The sequence below is a fragment of the Vanellus vanellus genome (assembly GCF_965231255.1).
Source record: "Vanellus vanellus genome assembly, contig: HAP1_SCAFFOLD_76, whole genome shotgun sequence".
Taxonomy (NCBI): Eukaryota; Metazoa; Chordata; class Aves; order Charadriiformes; family Charadriidae; genus Vanellus; species Vanellus vanellus.
Genome location: NW_028127111.1, coordinates 816,967 through 831,992, shown reverse-complemented (window position 1 = coordinate 831,992; position 15,026 = coordinate 816,967). Strand labels below are relative to the sequence as shown.

Sequence of the window (15,026 nt, the reverse complement as noted above, 5' to 3'; positions counted from 1 at the left end):
CTGGTGTTAGACACTGTTACAGAGGCACCAGTGGAGACATAGTGGGTTAATGCCTCTTTTGAAGTGGAAGGCATCGAAACCTTTCTGCAGGAAAAATCTAAAAAAAAAAGTAAGAATGAAAATAAGAATGAAGAGAAGAAAGAGAGCTCAGGACTGGCGTAGAACATCCTATGAGTCATCTGTGGAGAGAGATGGTAATTTTATTGCTGCTTAGAAGGTGACCATGAAATCAGTTTCTGAATGGAATCTTTGAGCTCCTGGTTCCTCATGCTGTAGAGGAGGGGGTTCACTGCTGGAGGCACCACTGAGTACAACACTGCCACAACCAGGTCCAGAGATGGGGAGGAGATGGTGGGGGGCTTCAGGTGGGCAAACACTCCAGTGCTGATAAAGAGGGAGACCACGGCCAGGTGAGGGACACACGTGGAAAAGGCTTTGTGCCGTCCCTGCTCAGAGGGGATCCTCAGCACAGCCCTGAAGATCTGCACATAGGACACCACAATGAAAACAAAACACCCAAAACCTAAGAAAGAACTTAATACAAGAAGCCCAACTTCCCGGAGGTAGGAGTGTGAGCAGGAGAGCTTGAGGATGTGGGGGATTTCACAGAAGAACTGGTGCAGGGCATTGCCCTGGCAGAGGGGCAGTGAAAATGTATTGGCCGTGTGCAGGAGAGAATTGAGGAACCCACTGCCCCAGGCAGCTGCTGCCATGCGGACACAAGCTCTGCTGCCCAGGAGGGTCCCGTAGTGTAGGGGATGGCAGATGGCAACGTAGCGGTCATAGGCCATGATGGTGAGAAGAGAAAACTCTGCTCCGAGCAAGAAGAAAAGCAGAAATACCTGTGCAGCACATCCTGCGTAGGAGATAGCCCTGATGTCCCAGAGGGAATTGGCCACAGCTTTGGGAACAGTGGTGGAGATGGAGCCCAGATCAAGAACAGAGAGGTTGAGGAGGAAGAAGTACATGGGGGTGTGGAGGCGGTGTTCGCAGGTGAAGGCGGTGATGATGAGGCCATTTCCCAGGAGGGCAGCCAGGTAGATGCCCAGGAAGAGCCCGAAGGTCAAGAGCTGCAGCTCCCGTGTGTCTGCGAATGCCAGGAGGAGGAAGTGGGTGATGGAGCTGCTGTTGGACATTTGCTGCTTCTGGGCAGGGGGACGTGGTCGAGGTCTTTTACCAGAGATTTCCCTAAGGAAAATGAAAGCCATTTCCCATAGACTTTGCCCCTCCTGTAATACGCCCTTTTCCTTTTCCAGGAGACATTCCTCAGCTTCCTGACTCGAGCTCTGGTTTACTCTTGCTGATTGTGCTGTGAGGAGGGAAGAGTTCCTGGGAAGAGTGAGGACTGGGGTCCGTGCCGATGTTCTGCCTGTTCTGATGGAACCACCTACAATGCAGAAGGGCTTGTCAGCATCTGCACATGCACTGCTAAGGAACCAGGATGGCAGAAGGCAGTTGGAGAAGTTTTGGGTATTTTACAGCTCCCCCACCTCCCCTGAGCATTGTTCTGGGATGTCAGAAACCCTCAGCATTTCTGCTGCCCTCCAGGGGAACAGAGTGAGTGCTGTGAGACATGAGGATTGCCTGGGGCAGAGAGCAGAGTCAGGGGAGATGGTTTGTCCCTCCATCTTGCACCGTCATGAGATGGAGGGGGATTACCCTCTTCTATTATGCCATCAGACAGTGCTGAGAGCAGAAGGATCCATCTCAGACCATGAAATGTCTCACCCTTTCTCAAGGTCTCAGCAGCCCACCTCTAGCCAAGGACACCCACGGCTCATTTCACCCACCCAACAGCATTTCCTCAGTCACAGAGTCTCTGTGTTTCTCTGTGGGGCTTTGCGATAACACAAAGGTGCTATGGGACAGATTGGCATCCTGGAGGGCAGCTCACAGCTTCCATGGACACCCAAAGGACATACCCAATTTATGGGATCTCAGTGAGAGAAAATGGACTCCTTCCCCACTCCCACAGCCTGCATTAACCACAGCCCCACAGGTCAGAGGAAAGCTGGGACACTGGTTCCCATGGACACACCGGCAGGAGTGGAAGAAGATCAGTGTGGGACTCTGCAGCTGAAATTCCCATCCCAGGGAGGCTGACAGCAATAAAAAGACAACTTTAAAGGAGACGTGGAGAATCCAGGAGAAATCCCATGAGTGTCTGGCTGGGAGAGGCACGGGGAGAGGCAGCCGGGCACTCAGGGCAGCATTACCCTCACCCTGCTGGGCACACCACCACCCAGACACTGATCATGCAGGGCAGGTGCCCTCAGCCCCACCGCTGGGCAGCAGCAATGGGGCACGTGGCAGGAGGGATGCCCTTCGCCTCTCCTGCTGCTCTGCCGGGCACAGAGCTGACTCCCACCCCAGAGCCCATGGCCGTGAGGGCTGAGGGCTGTGCTGGGTGGCTCAGGGAAGGCATCTGCACTGCAGGGGTGGCTGGAGGTGCCCCTATCTCCCCTGCAGCAGGGCTTCCAGGAGCAGCTCCCTCCTTCCCTGCCCATCTCCACTGTCTGGAGCTCTCCCTGCCAGCAGCCTTTTCCCTGCCGCCACGTCTCTTCCCTGCCAGTGCTCACAGACCCCATGGCAGCCCCCGTGTGCCCAGCTCTGCCCTGCAGCCTCTGCGTGTGTGCAGGGGCTAAAGGGCAGGTGCCACAGACCCTGGTGAGACTGGAAAGGGGATGCTGGTGCTGTCTGTAGCCCCCGGAGCTGGAAACCGAAGACACAGACTCAGGAAAGCTCCTTATCTCTACACGAACCCTCCTTTCATCTTTCATTTGAAAGTCCTCTTGGACATGTGCCACTGCCCACCCAGCCAACCAAGAGAAGAAACAGCAAAAGAAATTTACCTTCATATTAAGGGAACTCCATCTTGAAAAGTCCCTCCAGGAATGACCAGAGGTCATCTGGAGGTGTAAAGAACCCTGACCCACACAGCGCCCTCTTCAAGGTGAAGGACATTGCCCAGCCAGGGGTCACTCCTTCCACCCACAGCTTCTCCCCAGAGAAGCTACGTGGGAGCTCCCCGGGCAGGCGGAGAGCTGACCCTGGCAGGCGGCAGAGTCCCTGCCCTGGCACACAGCCCCCGGGGTGCAGGGACCCTGCTGGCAAGGACAGCCCTGCCCACCCCTGCCTGCATACCCACCTTCACAGCCCTTTGGCCATTCCTGGGAGAAGGCAGCCGTCATGCTCGTGCCTCTGATGGTGAAGCAGGGAAGCTCCGATTTAGAAAATGTCCTCTTATTCCAGAGCAGAGAAGTTCTGAGCGTCCTCCTGAAAGATCCCACGGGCTGTGGGAGGTGCCAGCTGTTGGAGATCTCTCCGACTACTGCAGCTGCTCTGCTTTGGGAAGAGTTCTCCCCCCACTCACCCTCAGCATCCTCCCTCTCCAGACTGCCTTCAACCTCTCTCTGCCTTCCTGCTCTGCCCTCGCTGCCTGCAGGCAGTGCCCTCAGCCCTGCTGCGCTGTGCAGAGGAGCTGCTCCTGGGCAGAGCTGTCTCTCTGCAGCGCTGCCCGCTTGCCAGGACCTCCCTCCGTCCCAGCAGCCCGGCCCAGCTCAGCAGCAGAGGACCAGCTGTGGCTTTCTCTGCCTTCTCCCCGCACTGCCCCAATCCCTCGAGGTGTCCCTGCGCCTCCAGGGCTGACAGCTCCTCCAAGGCAGCGGGGTCTCTCCTGGGGAGAAGAGTTTGAAGCACAATGAAGTCATCACCGACTGTCCCTCTCTGAACCCTGGACGGACTGATCCCTGTGGTGGGAAGGAATCTCTGCTCTGCCAGGGTGTGTGGACCTACAGGAGGCATCAATGTTCAGTCTTCCTCAGCAGTGTTCCTGAGGCCGGAGGGACAGTCTGCTTCTCCAGTGCACCCCACACACCCACCAGAGGGGGGATTCCTCTTGCCTTAGCTCAGCTGCCCTAAATCGGTGTGAGCTCCTTCTCTGAGCTGCCGTGTGAGTAATGGAGACAGAGGCCAGGAGGGAGCTTTTCCAATGCAAACACCGGGTGACATCTGAGGTGCCAGAGGTGGTTCAGGACACCTGCAGGGAACTGCAAGCTCTAATGGAGCAATTCTGAGAGACAGGGAAGCATCTGCGGGCATTGTCCTGGGTGCTGGTGGGGAATCCCTTTGGCCAACAGAAAACATAGAAGACCACAGAATCTCAGGATCACAGAACGGTAGGGGTTGGAAGGAACCATTGGAGATCGTCTAGTGCAACCCCCACTGCCAAAGTAGCCTCACCTACAGCAGGTTGGACAGGAATGAAGCCAGGCGGCTTTTGAATATCTCCACAGAAGGAGACTCCATAGACTTTCTGAACAGCCTGTTCCAGTGCTTTGGTGCCTTCAAAGTAAATGCATTTTTCCTTGTGTTCAGATGGAATTTCCTGTGTTCCGGTTTGTGCCCGTTTCCCCTGATTCTGTTGCTGGGCAGCACAGAAAAGGGTCTGGCCCCATCTTCTTGACACCCTTCCTTTAGATATTGATAAGCATTGAGGAGATCCCCTCTCAGCCTTCTCTTCTCCAGGCTCAACAGAGGCAGCTCTCTCAGCTGTTTCTCATAAGAGAGGTGCTCCAGTCCCCTGATCATCTTTGTAGCTCTCTACTGGACTCTCTCCAGCAGATCCCTGTGTTTCTTGCACTGGTGTACCTAGAACTGGCCACAGTACTCCAGATGTGGCTTCACCAGGGCAGAGCAGAGGGGAAGGATGACCCCCCTTCACCTGCTGCCCACGCTCTTTTGTAATGCACCCCAGGAGACCATAGGCCTTCTTGGCCACCAGGGCACATTGCTGGCTTATGGTCAACTTATTGTCTACCAGGACTCCCAGTTCCCTCTCAGCAAACTGCTTTGCAGCAGGTGAACCCCCAACCTTTACTGGTGCATGGGGTTTTTCCTCACCAGGTGCAAGACCCTACACTTGCCCTTGCTGAACTTCATTATGTTCCTCTCCACCCAACTCTCCAGCCTTTCCAGGTCTCACTGACCGGCCTGCCGTTTCCTGGGTCCTCCTTCTTGCCCTTTTTGAAGATAGGCATGACTTTGGATTTCCTCCAGTCCTCAGGCACCTCTCCTCTTCCCCTGACCTTTCAAAGATGATGGAGAGCGCCTTCGTAATAACACCTGCCAGGTCCCTCAACACTCCTGGGAGTGACCCATCAGGGCGGTGGGTGTCAAGTTTGCCTAAATGATCTCTAGCCCGATCTTCCTCGACCAAGGGAAAGTCTTCATTTTCTCAGATTCTTTCTCTTCACTCCAGAGTCTGGGATTGCTGAGGGCTGGCCTTACCAGTAAAGACTGAAACAAAGAAGGTATCAGTAATTCTTCCTTCTCTGAATCCTCCGTCACCGGGGCACCCACCTCATTCAGTAGCAGGCCCACATTTTCCCTGGTCTGCCTTTTACTACTGATGTACTTGGAGAAGCCCTTCTTATTGTCCTTGACATCCCTGTCCAGGTTTAATTCCAAGTGGGCTTCAGCCTTCCTCGTTGCATCCCTACATAATCTCGCAATGTTTATATACTCCTCCCAAGTGGCCAGTCCCTTCTTCCACATTCTGTAAACTTCCCTCTTGCACCTGAGATTTTTCAGAAGGTCCTTGCTTATCCATGCAGATTTCCTGCCTCCTCTGTCTACTTTATTACTCATAGGGATGCACTGATGTTGAGCTTGGAGGAAGTGGAGCTTTTCTATTAATCAGCTCTCCTGCACCCCCCTTGCTGCCAAAGCCTTTGCCCATGGGATTCCTCCAAGTATGTCTTTGAAGAGGCCAAAGTCAGCTCTCCTGAAATCCAGGCTTGTAATTCTACTTTTTGCCCTGCTTCTTCCACACAGGATCCAGAACTCCACCATCTCATGGTCACTGCAGCAAGGCTACCCCCAGCCTTCACATCCCCAACTAGTCCTCCTTTTTTTGTCAGTAATACGTCCTGCAGCGCACCTCTCCTCGTTGGTTTCCCCACCAACTGTGTCAGAAAGTTCTCATCAATGCTCTGCAGAAACCTCCAGGACTCTGTGTGCCTGGCTATGTTCCCTTTCCAGCAAATACCAGGGTGGCTGAGGTCCCCTGTGAGAACCAGGGCCTGTGACCATGAGGCTATTTCCAGCTGTCTGTAGAAGGCCTCATCAACTTCCTCTTCCTGATCTGGTGGTCTGTAGTAAACACCCACAGCAGTGTCTCCCACATCGCCTGTCCCTTAATTCTTAACGATAAGCTCTCAACACGTTCTTCATCCAGCTGCAGGCAGAGCTCAAGACATTCCAGTTGCTCTGTCTTGTAGAAAGCAACTCCACCATCTCACCCTGCTGGCCTGTCTTTCCGAAACAGTACATAGCCGTCCGTGACAGCATTCCAGTCCTGCGAGCTATCCCACCATGTCTCTGTAATTGCAATGAGACCATGGCCCTGTGGCCATCATCCCCTCTGGAAGGGTTTTGTGGAAAGGAAGGCTGGGACACTGTGTCAGGGTTTTCACTGAAGGAAGTATTGACCCAGAAGCCTCATCATTTTACTGCTGTCCTTCAGTCCTTGTGCCCAACACATGTCCTTCAGACACATGTCCTTCAACACATGTCCTCCCAGAAATGGAGGAAAGTATGCCAAAGAAAAAGAAGTCATTATCGGGGGATTTGTTGGGAAACAGCACAGGATGGGCTCAAAGATGTCTCCCTTGTCAATATCTTCTCTTTCAGCAGTGCGCCATGCCCACAGTAGCTGTTCAATAGCAGCTCCAATACCCAGTTCCTCCTTCTGGCATGTGCAAACACTCGGGAGCTGCAGCTCTTGACCTTCTGGCTCTTCCTGAGCATCTACCTGGCTGCCCTCCTGGGAAATGGCCTCATCATCACGGCCATCGCCTGCGACCACCACCTCCACACCCCCATGTACTTCTTCCTCCTCAACCTCTCTGTTCTTGACCTGGGCTCCATCTCCACTCTCCCCAAAGCCATGGCCAATTCTCTCTGGGACACAAGGGCCATCTCTTACTCAGGATGTGCTCTTCAGGTGTTTGGTTGTTTGGGTTTTTTTTTTTTTTATTTTTCTGTGTTGCAGCAGAGTTTTCTCTTCTCACTTTCATGGCTTACAAACACTACGTTGCCATCTGCCATCCCCTGCACTACGGGACCCTCCTGGGCAGCAGAGCTTGTGTCCGCATGGCAGCAGCTGCCTGGGGCAGTGTTTTACCCTATGCTGTGCTGCACACGGCCAATACATTTTCACTGCCCCTCTGCCAGGGCAATGCCCTGCACCAGTTCTTCTGTGAAATCCCCAACATCGTCAAGCTCCCGTGCTCAGACACCTACCACAGAGAAGATGCAGTACTTGTGATTAGTATCGTTTTTGGATTTGGCGGTTTTGTTTTCATTGTGCTGTCCTATGTGCAGATCTTCAGGGCTGTGCTGAGGATCCCCTCGGAGCAGGGGCAGCACAAAGTCTTTCCCATGTTCCTCCCTCACCTCCTCATGGCCTCTGTTTGTCAGCACATCAGCGTTTACCCACCTGAAGCCCCTGTCTATCTCACCTCCCTATCCCTTGACCTGGTGGTGACAGTGCTGTACTCGGTGGTGCCTCCAGCAGAGAACCCCTCATCTACAGCATGAGGAACCAGGAGCTCAAGGGTGCTCTGAGAAAAACGATGGTTGGATGTTTTTCAGAAACAATAGAGTGCCTGTTTTCTTCTGCACAGCATTCAGAGTGTAACTCTTTACAGGCCCAGAATGTCTTCTCAGGTTTTTGCTGTGTGTGTGTGTGTTTCTTTGTTTTTCTTGTTATAATGTTGTGCTCAGCAAAATTGTATTATTCTTCCCACTTCTAATTCATTGTGTACCTGTAGAATTTGACCCACAGACTGTGTAAATCAGGTGCAGTGCTCTCTGTGTATTCAAACAAAAGAAAGGACCCTGCAGTGACTTGTTTGTCTTAGATCCTTCCTCTGAGACCTCTGTAAAGACCCAGGGCAGTGCCTGTGTGCAGAGGTGGAGGGGAACGAGTCCCAGCACAGCAGCACTGCCAGGGCGCACCAGCCTCGGTCTTGCCAGAGCTGCTCTCTTGCCACTTCCACGCTCTCATTTGGAGCCCTTGTGTAGGTGTAAGGCCTCAGGGGTCACAGTCCTGCTGTGTGGTAGTCCTGTGACTGCAGGCAGGGACAGGCCATGAGCACTTCTGTGACACAGCTGACCTCTATAACGGCATCTCCATTATGACAGGGGATGTCCTCAACACAGTGCTTGAAAGCTTCGGTCTTCCAAAGTTGCTCTCAAGAACATGCCCAAGGAATAGACTCTAAAGAGCCTTGTTGCTTTGTTTGTTCTCTGTGGGCTCAGTGCGATGAGACTGTGGTCCCAGGATGGCCTTCTAGGGACTTAGGGCTGGTTCAGGTGTTGCTTGTTGGTGGCCAGGGCCCATGCAGACAGTGAATGGTCTCCAACGAACCTGCCTGGGGCTCTGCAGCAGTTCATAGGGCTGATGGCAGAGCAGCGTTTTTTCTGGTGGGACTTGGGAGCTGCCAGAAGAGCACAAGGGATCTGCAGGGACAGCGTGTGCCAGGGAGTCAGCAGTGAATGGTCCCAACTGAGCACGAGCCTGTCCATTGTGGTGTCACCACAGACAACACACCAAATCTGTGTATGAGCCTGCAAATGAGAGCTCTGCAGCCGCGAGGGAGACAGCTGGCACAGGGAAAGGAGTCTGGCAAGTGATTCATTTTACCCTCAGTGAACTTTCACAGACTGGATCCAGCGCAGCACCCATGGAGGCACCAAGTGGCAGCACCCTGGAGGCACTTGGTACAGGAGGAAATTTAAATGTGAAGACCCCTGTGAAAACCCTTGATGTGCTTCACCAAGCAGAATGGTCAAGCCCAGAGCCCCAGCCCCTGGGAAGGGGTATCCTTGGCCTCTTAAAATACTCTGGTCACTTCCTGGGGGCAATGCAATGTGGGAATGTGTAACACCAGGTGCAGATCAGCAGTAGCGCACGTCCCAGACTCTGTGGAGGGCAGGTGAGGAGAAAAAATGCACTGGAGCTGTCAGAATCTGGTGTCCTCTCATGGCGCACAGTGTAAGAGACAGAAGCCATAGCTGAGCAGACAAGGCTCTCAGTTCTGTTTGGGTGTCAAAGCCCCACCAAGGCCCTTGGCCGTCCCCACCACAGCTACACACTCCTACTCCTGTGCCTGCTTCCTTCCTGCCAGCACTGGGGTTTTCTGAGGCTTTGCCAATGCCTGTGACTTCCCGACAATGCATATGGATTCTTCAGTCATGATGACCTTCCAAAATGTATCACAGCAGCCCTCTTGTGACATTGGGCTGCTCTCCCAACATCTTTAGATTCATCCCATCTGGTCCAATGGACTACTAAGGGTTGACCTTAGCTAAGTATCCCCAGACTTGATCTCCATCCACAGCTGGGTTTTGCATGGGGTTTTGCCTCTTAGGCACATGGAACTGGGAGGCCTTGCTGGTGAAGAAGGAGGAGAGAAGAGAACACAGAAAAACTTGGATCTACACATGCTCTTAGCGAATTCAGCAGTGGTCACACACGATGTTCAATTCTTCTTTCAAAGTTCATGGAGTAGTAACAGCTCATCCTTATGCCCTTGAACTTCCGTGCAAGTGTCAGCTCTAGAGGACCTGCGGCTTTTCTAAAACCAACCGTATTTCTGAATTCTTCCTTTGTTTTAACACATGCCTCCTCATCTCGCATGCTTCATTTCCTTTATAGAGCTTCCCCATGAATTTTCTGTTTCCCCAAGCTCCTCTCCTGACAGCTGGGCTTGTTTTTTTCTGACTATTGGTATGACTACACTCTCATACTCGACACATGCTGTCCTTGCAGATGAGGTATACTGAGCTCTGCTGCCCTTCTGTGCTGCTCACATGTGCTCCCCGACTAAAAGTCACAAGACGAGGCCAAAGACTGCTCGTCTGAGGTCTAGCATCTACACTCTTCTATTCTCCTTCCCTCTGGGGGGACAGGCCCCACTATTTCATGGACATGATAGCCAAAGCTGACATTCTTTTGACGTTCATGTCCAGCTCTACCTTCTTTGAAATTAACAGATGCAGATGAGCATTACCATTGTTGGCCGATCTGGCAGCTGTGCTATGAAGACTGGGGTCCTCAGCTGTGTCTTGACCAATATTCTCGAGAAGCCTCCAGGACAGTTTGCATGCAGTTGTGGTCCCCTTCCAGTGAATGCCAGGGCAATTAAAGTTGACAGGGTGATGTAAATAGGTTTGTTGTCTCCCACCACAATGTAACCCTTACCAGTCTCTTTTCTGACCCTTACTGGTTCACCCAGTTTATTTATCACCTAGAGGAGCTCCACAAATCTAAGCGGGTTCTTAACCCTGAGTGCAAGCCTCTCTCAAAATTTCTGGCCTCCTGATCATCCTGCACCCACCCATCACAGCAGCCCAGTCATGGGAGATGTCCAAACACCCCTCAGCTCTTCTTCCCTCCAAGTGGAATGAAGAGATGGCACACACAGCTCCAGCCCCTCCTCTCTGTGCCCAGGCTGAAGACCTTGGGGCATGGCTGGGCTGCGGCACCTCAGCTGTGGCACACTTGGGCTGAGAGCAGACTCACAAGACCTGCTTCCAAGGCCCCCAGACCTCAGCTGTGCAAAGGTTTTGCTTCAGAGCAGAGACCTGGTAGAGTGGATGGCAAAGGGCAGTGTGAAGAGGAACTGAGGTGCACACAAAGGGAGCAAACTCTGTGGTGGAGATGAAGCTGGTGTGAGGAAGAACAAGATGGTGTTGAAAATGTCCTTGGTGTGAACATGCTGTGATTCAGGCCCACTGTGAAAATCATTGGCCTGATCCATGATTCTATCATCAAGGGGATGGCTAAACAATTCAGGAGAGAAGAACCAGCATAGTTTGAGAGTGAAGGAGCATGAGAGGAGACCCTGGTGTGATGTGCTTGCTGTTCAGGTGTTGCCCAGTATCTATTGGAGAGAGAAGGGACAGAGCTTGCGCCAGTGCAGGGGTGGGACTCAGTCAGTGGCCCAAAGGCACCCACTCTGTCTGAGATGCTCTGGGTGATGGCTGTCACACAGCCAGGCTGGATGGGGATGGGGTTCCTGTACAGGACCTGAGCTGTCCCTGTCAGGCACATGCAGTTGTGCTGGAGAGCCCTGGCACCTCCCCTACCACTACAGCCCTGAATTTGTAAACTAAATTGAGGTTCAGCTGCCCTGAATTAGGTCAGGCAATGAAGGGATGCACGTGAGACACCTGCCATTCTACTCCAGGGACATGTGGAAAAGACAACTGAGGGAGAAGAGAGAGACTTAACTCTGCCTATGCCGCACGACTCCATTTGGTCAGCTGAATCCCTCTATGGGCTGCCCTGGGCAGAAGGAAGAGTTACAGGGGCACATGTCCTCCACGTGGACACCTTCTGTCATTGAAGTTGGCCAAAGGGATTTCCCTCCAGCCTCCACCAAGATGCCCCCAGATGCTGCCCTGTCTCTCTGAACTGCTCCAATAGAGCTTGCAGTTCCCAACATGCCTCTTGGTCACCTCTGGCACCAAAGATGTCCCCAGGTGTCTGTGTCTGAACATCTTCCTCCTGCCCTCCCTCTCCACTCATTCACAAGTGAGCTGAGACCAGGAGCTCTCATGCAGGAGCTGCTCTTGTGCCCATGTGAAGTGAGGCCAGAGGAATGCCACCTGCTGGGGGTTTGTGGTGGGCATGGGATGGAGCTCTTGTAGCCCCAGGGACTACAAACCCAGGCTGAGAAGCCTCCATTGACTCAGCTGAATCCCTTCCCTCCAAAGAAGAAAAGGAGATTGCTCCCTGGCATTATCCTGCTGTCATGTCTAATACTAAACCAAAACAGTTACTCTTAGACTTAAATTTGCAACAGCTAGAAATAAGTCTCTCTCCACATCTAAGGGTGGGAACACGAGGGACTCCTTCAGGCTGTTTACCAGTAGGTTCCCCTGGAGCCCCAGGGACACCTCCAGAGAGCCAGAGGGGACAGAGAGAGTGCCACCGTGGGCTGGTCCTCTGCTGCTGAGCTGGGCCGGGCTGCTGAGCCGGAGGGAGCTCCTGGCAAGCGGGCAGCGCTGCAGAGAGACAGCTCTGCCCAGGAGCAGGGCTGGGGGCACTGCCTGCAGGCAGCGAGAGGAGACCTGCGAGGCAGAGAGAGCTTAAAGGCAGTTGGGAGTGGGGGGTGCTGAGAGCTCACTGGGGCAGAAATCTTCACCGCCCTCTGCGTGGTAAGTCTCAGGGTGCCGGGCAATGCAGCTCCAGTTCCTGGAGGGATCTCCTCAAGCTGGTCCATCTGAGAGCTGCTGGGCTCTGTCAGGAGGACTCTCTCAGTTTCTGTGCTGTAGAGGAGGAGGATGTGCTCCAGAGCAGGGCTTCCCTGCTGCCCGGTGAGAGGGAGGGGGCCCGAGGACTGCCTTCTGCTGGGGATGGTTGTGGAGGTGTGCGTAGGGGTGTGCAGACAGGGGTGGGCAGGGCTGTCCTTGCCATCAGGGTCCCTGCACCCCGGGGCTGTGTGCCGGGGCAGGGACTCTGCCGCCTGCCAGGGTCAGCTCTGCGCCTGCCCGGGGACCTCCCACGGAGCTTCTGTGGGGAGAAGCAGTGGGTGGAAGGAGTGACTGCCAGCAAGGCAGATGCCTTCTGTTGCTGAGATGGACCTGTGTGGGTCAGGGCTGCTCCAGATCCACATCACCCCCAGGACATTTGCACAGAGTCCTTTTGAAGAAGGACATCGAGGACTTTTCCCCTGAAAGAGAACAAGTCTGTGCTGTGGGATTTCTCCTCTTTTCTGCTGGGTGGGCAGTGGGAGGTGGGAATGGATTTCTCCTTTGTGGAGAAGGCACAGAGACCCTCATTCTCAATAGCACTTCCTTGAACCCCTCCTGAGCCCCCGCACACCCAGAGATGCCCCCGGGCAGCGCTGTGCTGCCAGGAGGGGTCTGCAGGGCAGAGCTGAGCACACAGCGGGTGGGATGGGCTCTGGGGCACTGGCAGGGAGGAGACCCGGGGGGCAGAGAAGCAGCTCCAGGCAGGGGCAGCTCCTGGCAGCCCAGACACAGGCAGGGACAGAGAGGGAGCTGCTGCCAGAAGTGCCCAGGCAGGGGGGATCCCGGCACCTCCCGCCATCCCCTGACCTTCAGACAACTTCTCCGCAGCAAGCCTCTGCTCTCCTCTCCCGCCGACCCCACAGCCACAGGGTCCATGGCCCGAGATGCCTTCTCAGCAGCTGCACCTCCAGTCCAGGAGAAGTGAGTGTGTCCTACAAGTGATGCACAACATAAAAGCAAGTGCCCTTCAGTGTCTCTGTCTGGAGACACTGTCACTGAGGAGAAGGCTTCTCTGCACACCTGTCTGACTCCCTCTCCTCGCTTCCTTTTTTCAGAGCACAGATGCATTTCTCCTCGTTTCCCCACCCCTCTGTTAAACTCTGCATCTCAGGAGTTGGGGAGGGGGTGCGGGTCAGCTTCTCTTCTGCCTCTGACTCTGGGAGTCCTGCCCCAGACGTGTCCTCATGGAAAGTAGGTGTCGAAGCAGTATTTTGCCTGATAAGGGAGGGTGTCTTTGAGTTTGTGGGGTTGGGAATGAGCTGGATCATTCCTCATTCAGCTGTGGGAGGGGGATTTCTGTGAGGAATGGCATTGGGATTTCCTCAGAGAAGTCTCTCCCAGTTTGTCACTGCCTTTTCCTCCTTGGACAGGTCCCCCTGCCCAGACACAGCAAATGTCCAATGGCAGTTCCATCACACAGTTCCTCCTCATGGAGTTTGCAGAAACACGAGAGCTGCAGCTCGTGACCTTCGGGCTCTTCCAGGGCACCTACCTGGCTGCCCTCCTGGGAAACGGCCTCATCCTCACCGCCATCTCCTGCGACCACCGCCTCCACACCCCCATGTACTTCTTCCTCCTCAACCTCTCCCTCATAGACCTGGGCTGCATCTCCACCACTCTCGCCAAAGCCATGGCCAATTCCCTCTGGAACACCCTGGATATCTCTTACTTTGGCTGTGCTGTCCAGCTCTTTTTTGTACTCTTTTTTATGTCAACAGAGTGTTCTCTCCTCACAGTCATGGCCTATGACCGCTACGTTGCCATCTGCCATCCCCTGCACTACGGGACCCTCCTGGGCAGCAGAGCTTGTGTCCACATGGCAGCAGCTGCCTGGGGCAGTGGGTTTCTCAATTCTCTCCTGCACACGGCCAATACATTTTCACTGCCCCTCTGCCAGGGCAATGCCCTGCACCAGTTCTTCTGTGAAATCCCCCACATCCTCAAGCTCTCCTGCTCACACTCCTACCTCAGGGAAGTTGGGCTGATTGTGGTTAGTGCCTGTTTAGTCTTTGGGTGTTTTGTTTTCATTATACTGTCCTATGTGCAGATCTTGAGGGCAGTGCTGAGGATCCCCTCGGAGCAGGGACGGCACAAAGCCTTTTCCACGTGTGTCCCTCACCTGGCTGTGGTCTCCCTCTTTATCAGCACTGCCATGTTTGCCCACCTGAAGCCCCCTTCCATCTCCTCCCCATCTCTGGACCTGGTGGTGGCAGTGTTGTACTCGGTGGTGCCTCCAGCAGTGAACCCCCTCATCTACAGCATGAGGAACCAGGAGCTCAAGGATGCCCTATGGAAATTGGCCCAATGGACGCTGTTTCACCGACAATAACCTGCCACCCCTTCGCTGCACATTGCCCAGGGCTTATCTTAGATCATGAGCCTAATTTTTCTCTTGTCATAACCCTGCTGATTGATATTTTTCTGGGTTTATACTACTTGTGTTGGGGCTTGATCCTACTGGGTCTGACCCTTGCACAACACTGAGTCAGATGTGGCCGGTCAGGTAACAGCTCTTATATGAAACAGGATGTCTCAGGTAGAATAGCAAGAAAAGGGAAAAACAGGGAAAAACAAAACATTGGCGGAGATAAATATTTTTTAATAGAACAGTAACAGAAAATAAAAGCAGTAGCAGTAGCAGTAACAACAACAATAATAATAAGTATATATAGAATAAAGTGATGCAAAATATATTACTG

General features: G+C 53.6%; 2 protein-coding genes across 2 annotated transcripts; one reads left to right on the top strand and one right to left on the bottom strand.

Annotated features, from left to right (window-relative positions):
* Positions 1 to 200: 200 nt before the first annotated feature.
* On the bottom strand, positions 201 to 1,136 carry LOC309685511 (olfactory receptor 14A16-like; the record flags this gene model as incomplete). The annotated part of the gene is made up of 1 exon (XM_082501271.1): positions 201 to 1,136. The coding sequence occupies one exon, from the start codon at positions 1,134 to 1,136 to the stop codon at positions 201 to 203; it is 936 nt and encodes a 311-aa protein (XP_082357397.1).
* A 3,960-nt stretch (positions 1,137 to 5,096) lies between these two features.
* LOC309685509 (olfactory receptor 14A16-like) lies at positions 5,097 to 14,656 on the top strand (the record flags this gene model as incomplete). Its single annotated transcript, XM_082501270.1, has 3 exons — positions 5,097 to 5,114; positions 6,716 to 7,006; positions 14,015 to 14,656. The coding sequence occupies 3 exons, from the start codon at positions 5,097 to 5,099 to the stop codon at positions 14,654 to 14,656; spliced, it is 951 nt and encodes a 316-aa protein (XP_082357396.1).
* Between the last annotated feature and the right edge of the window lie 370 nt (positions 14,657 to 15,026).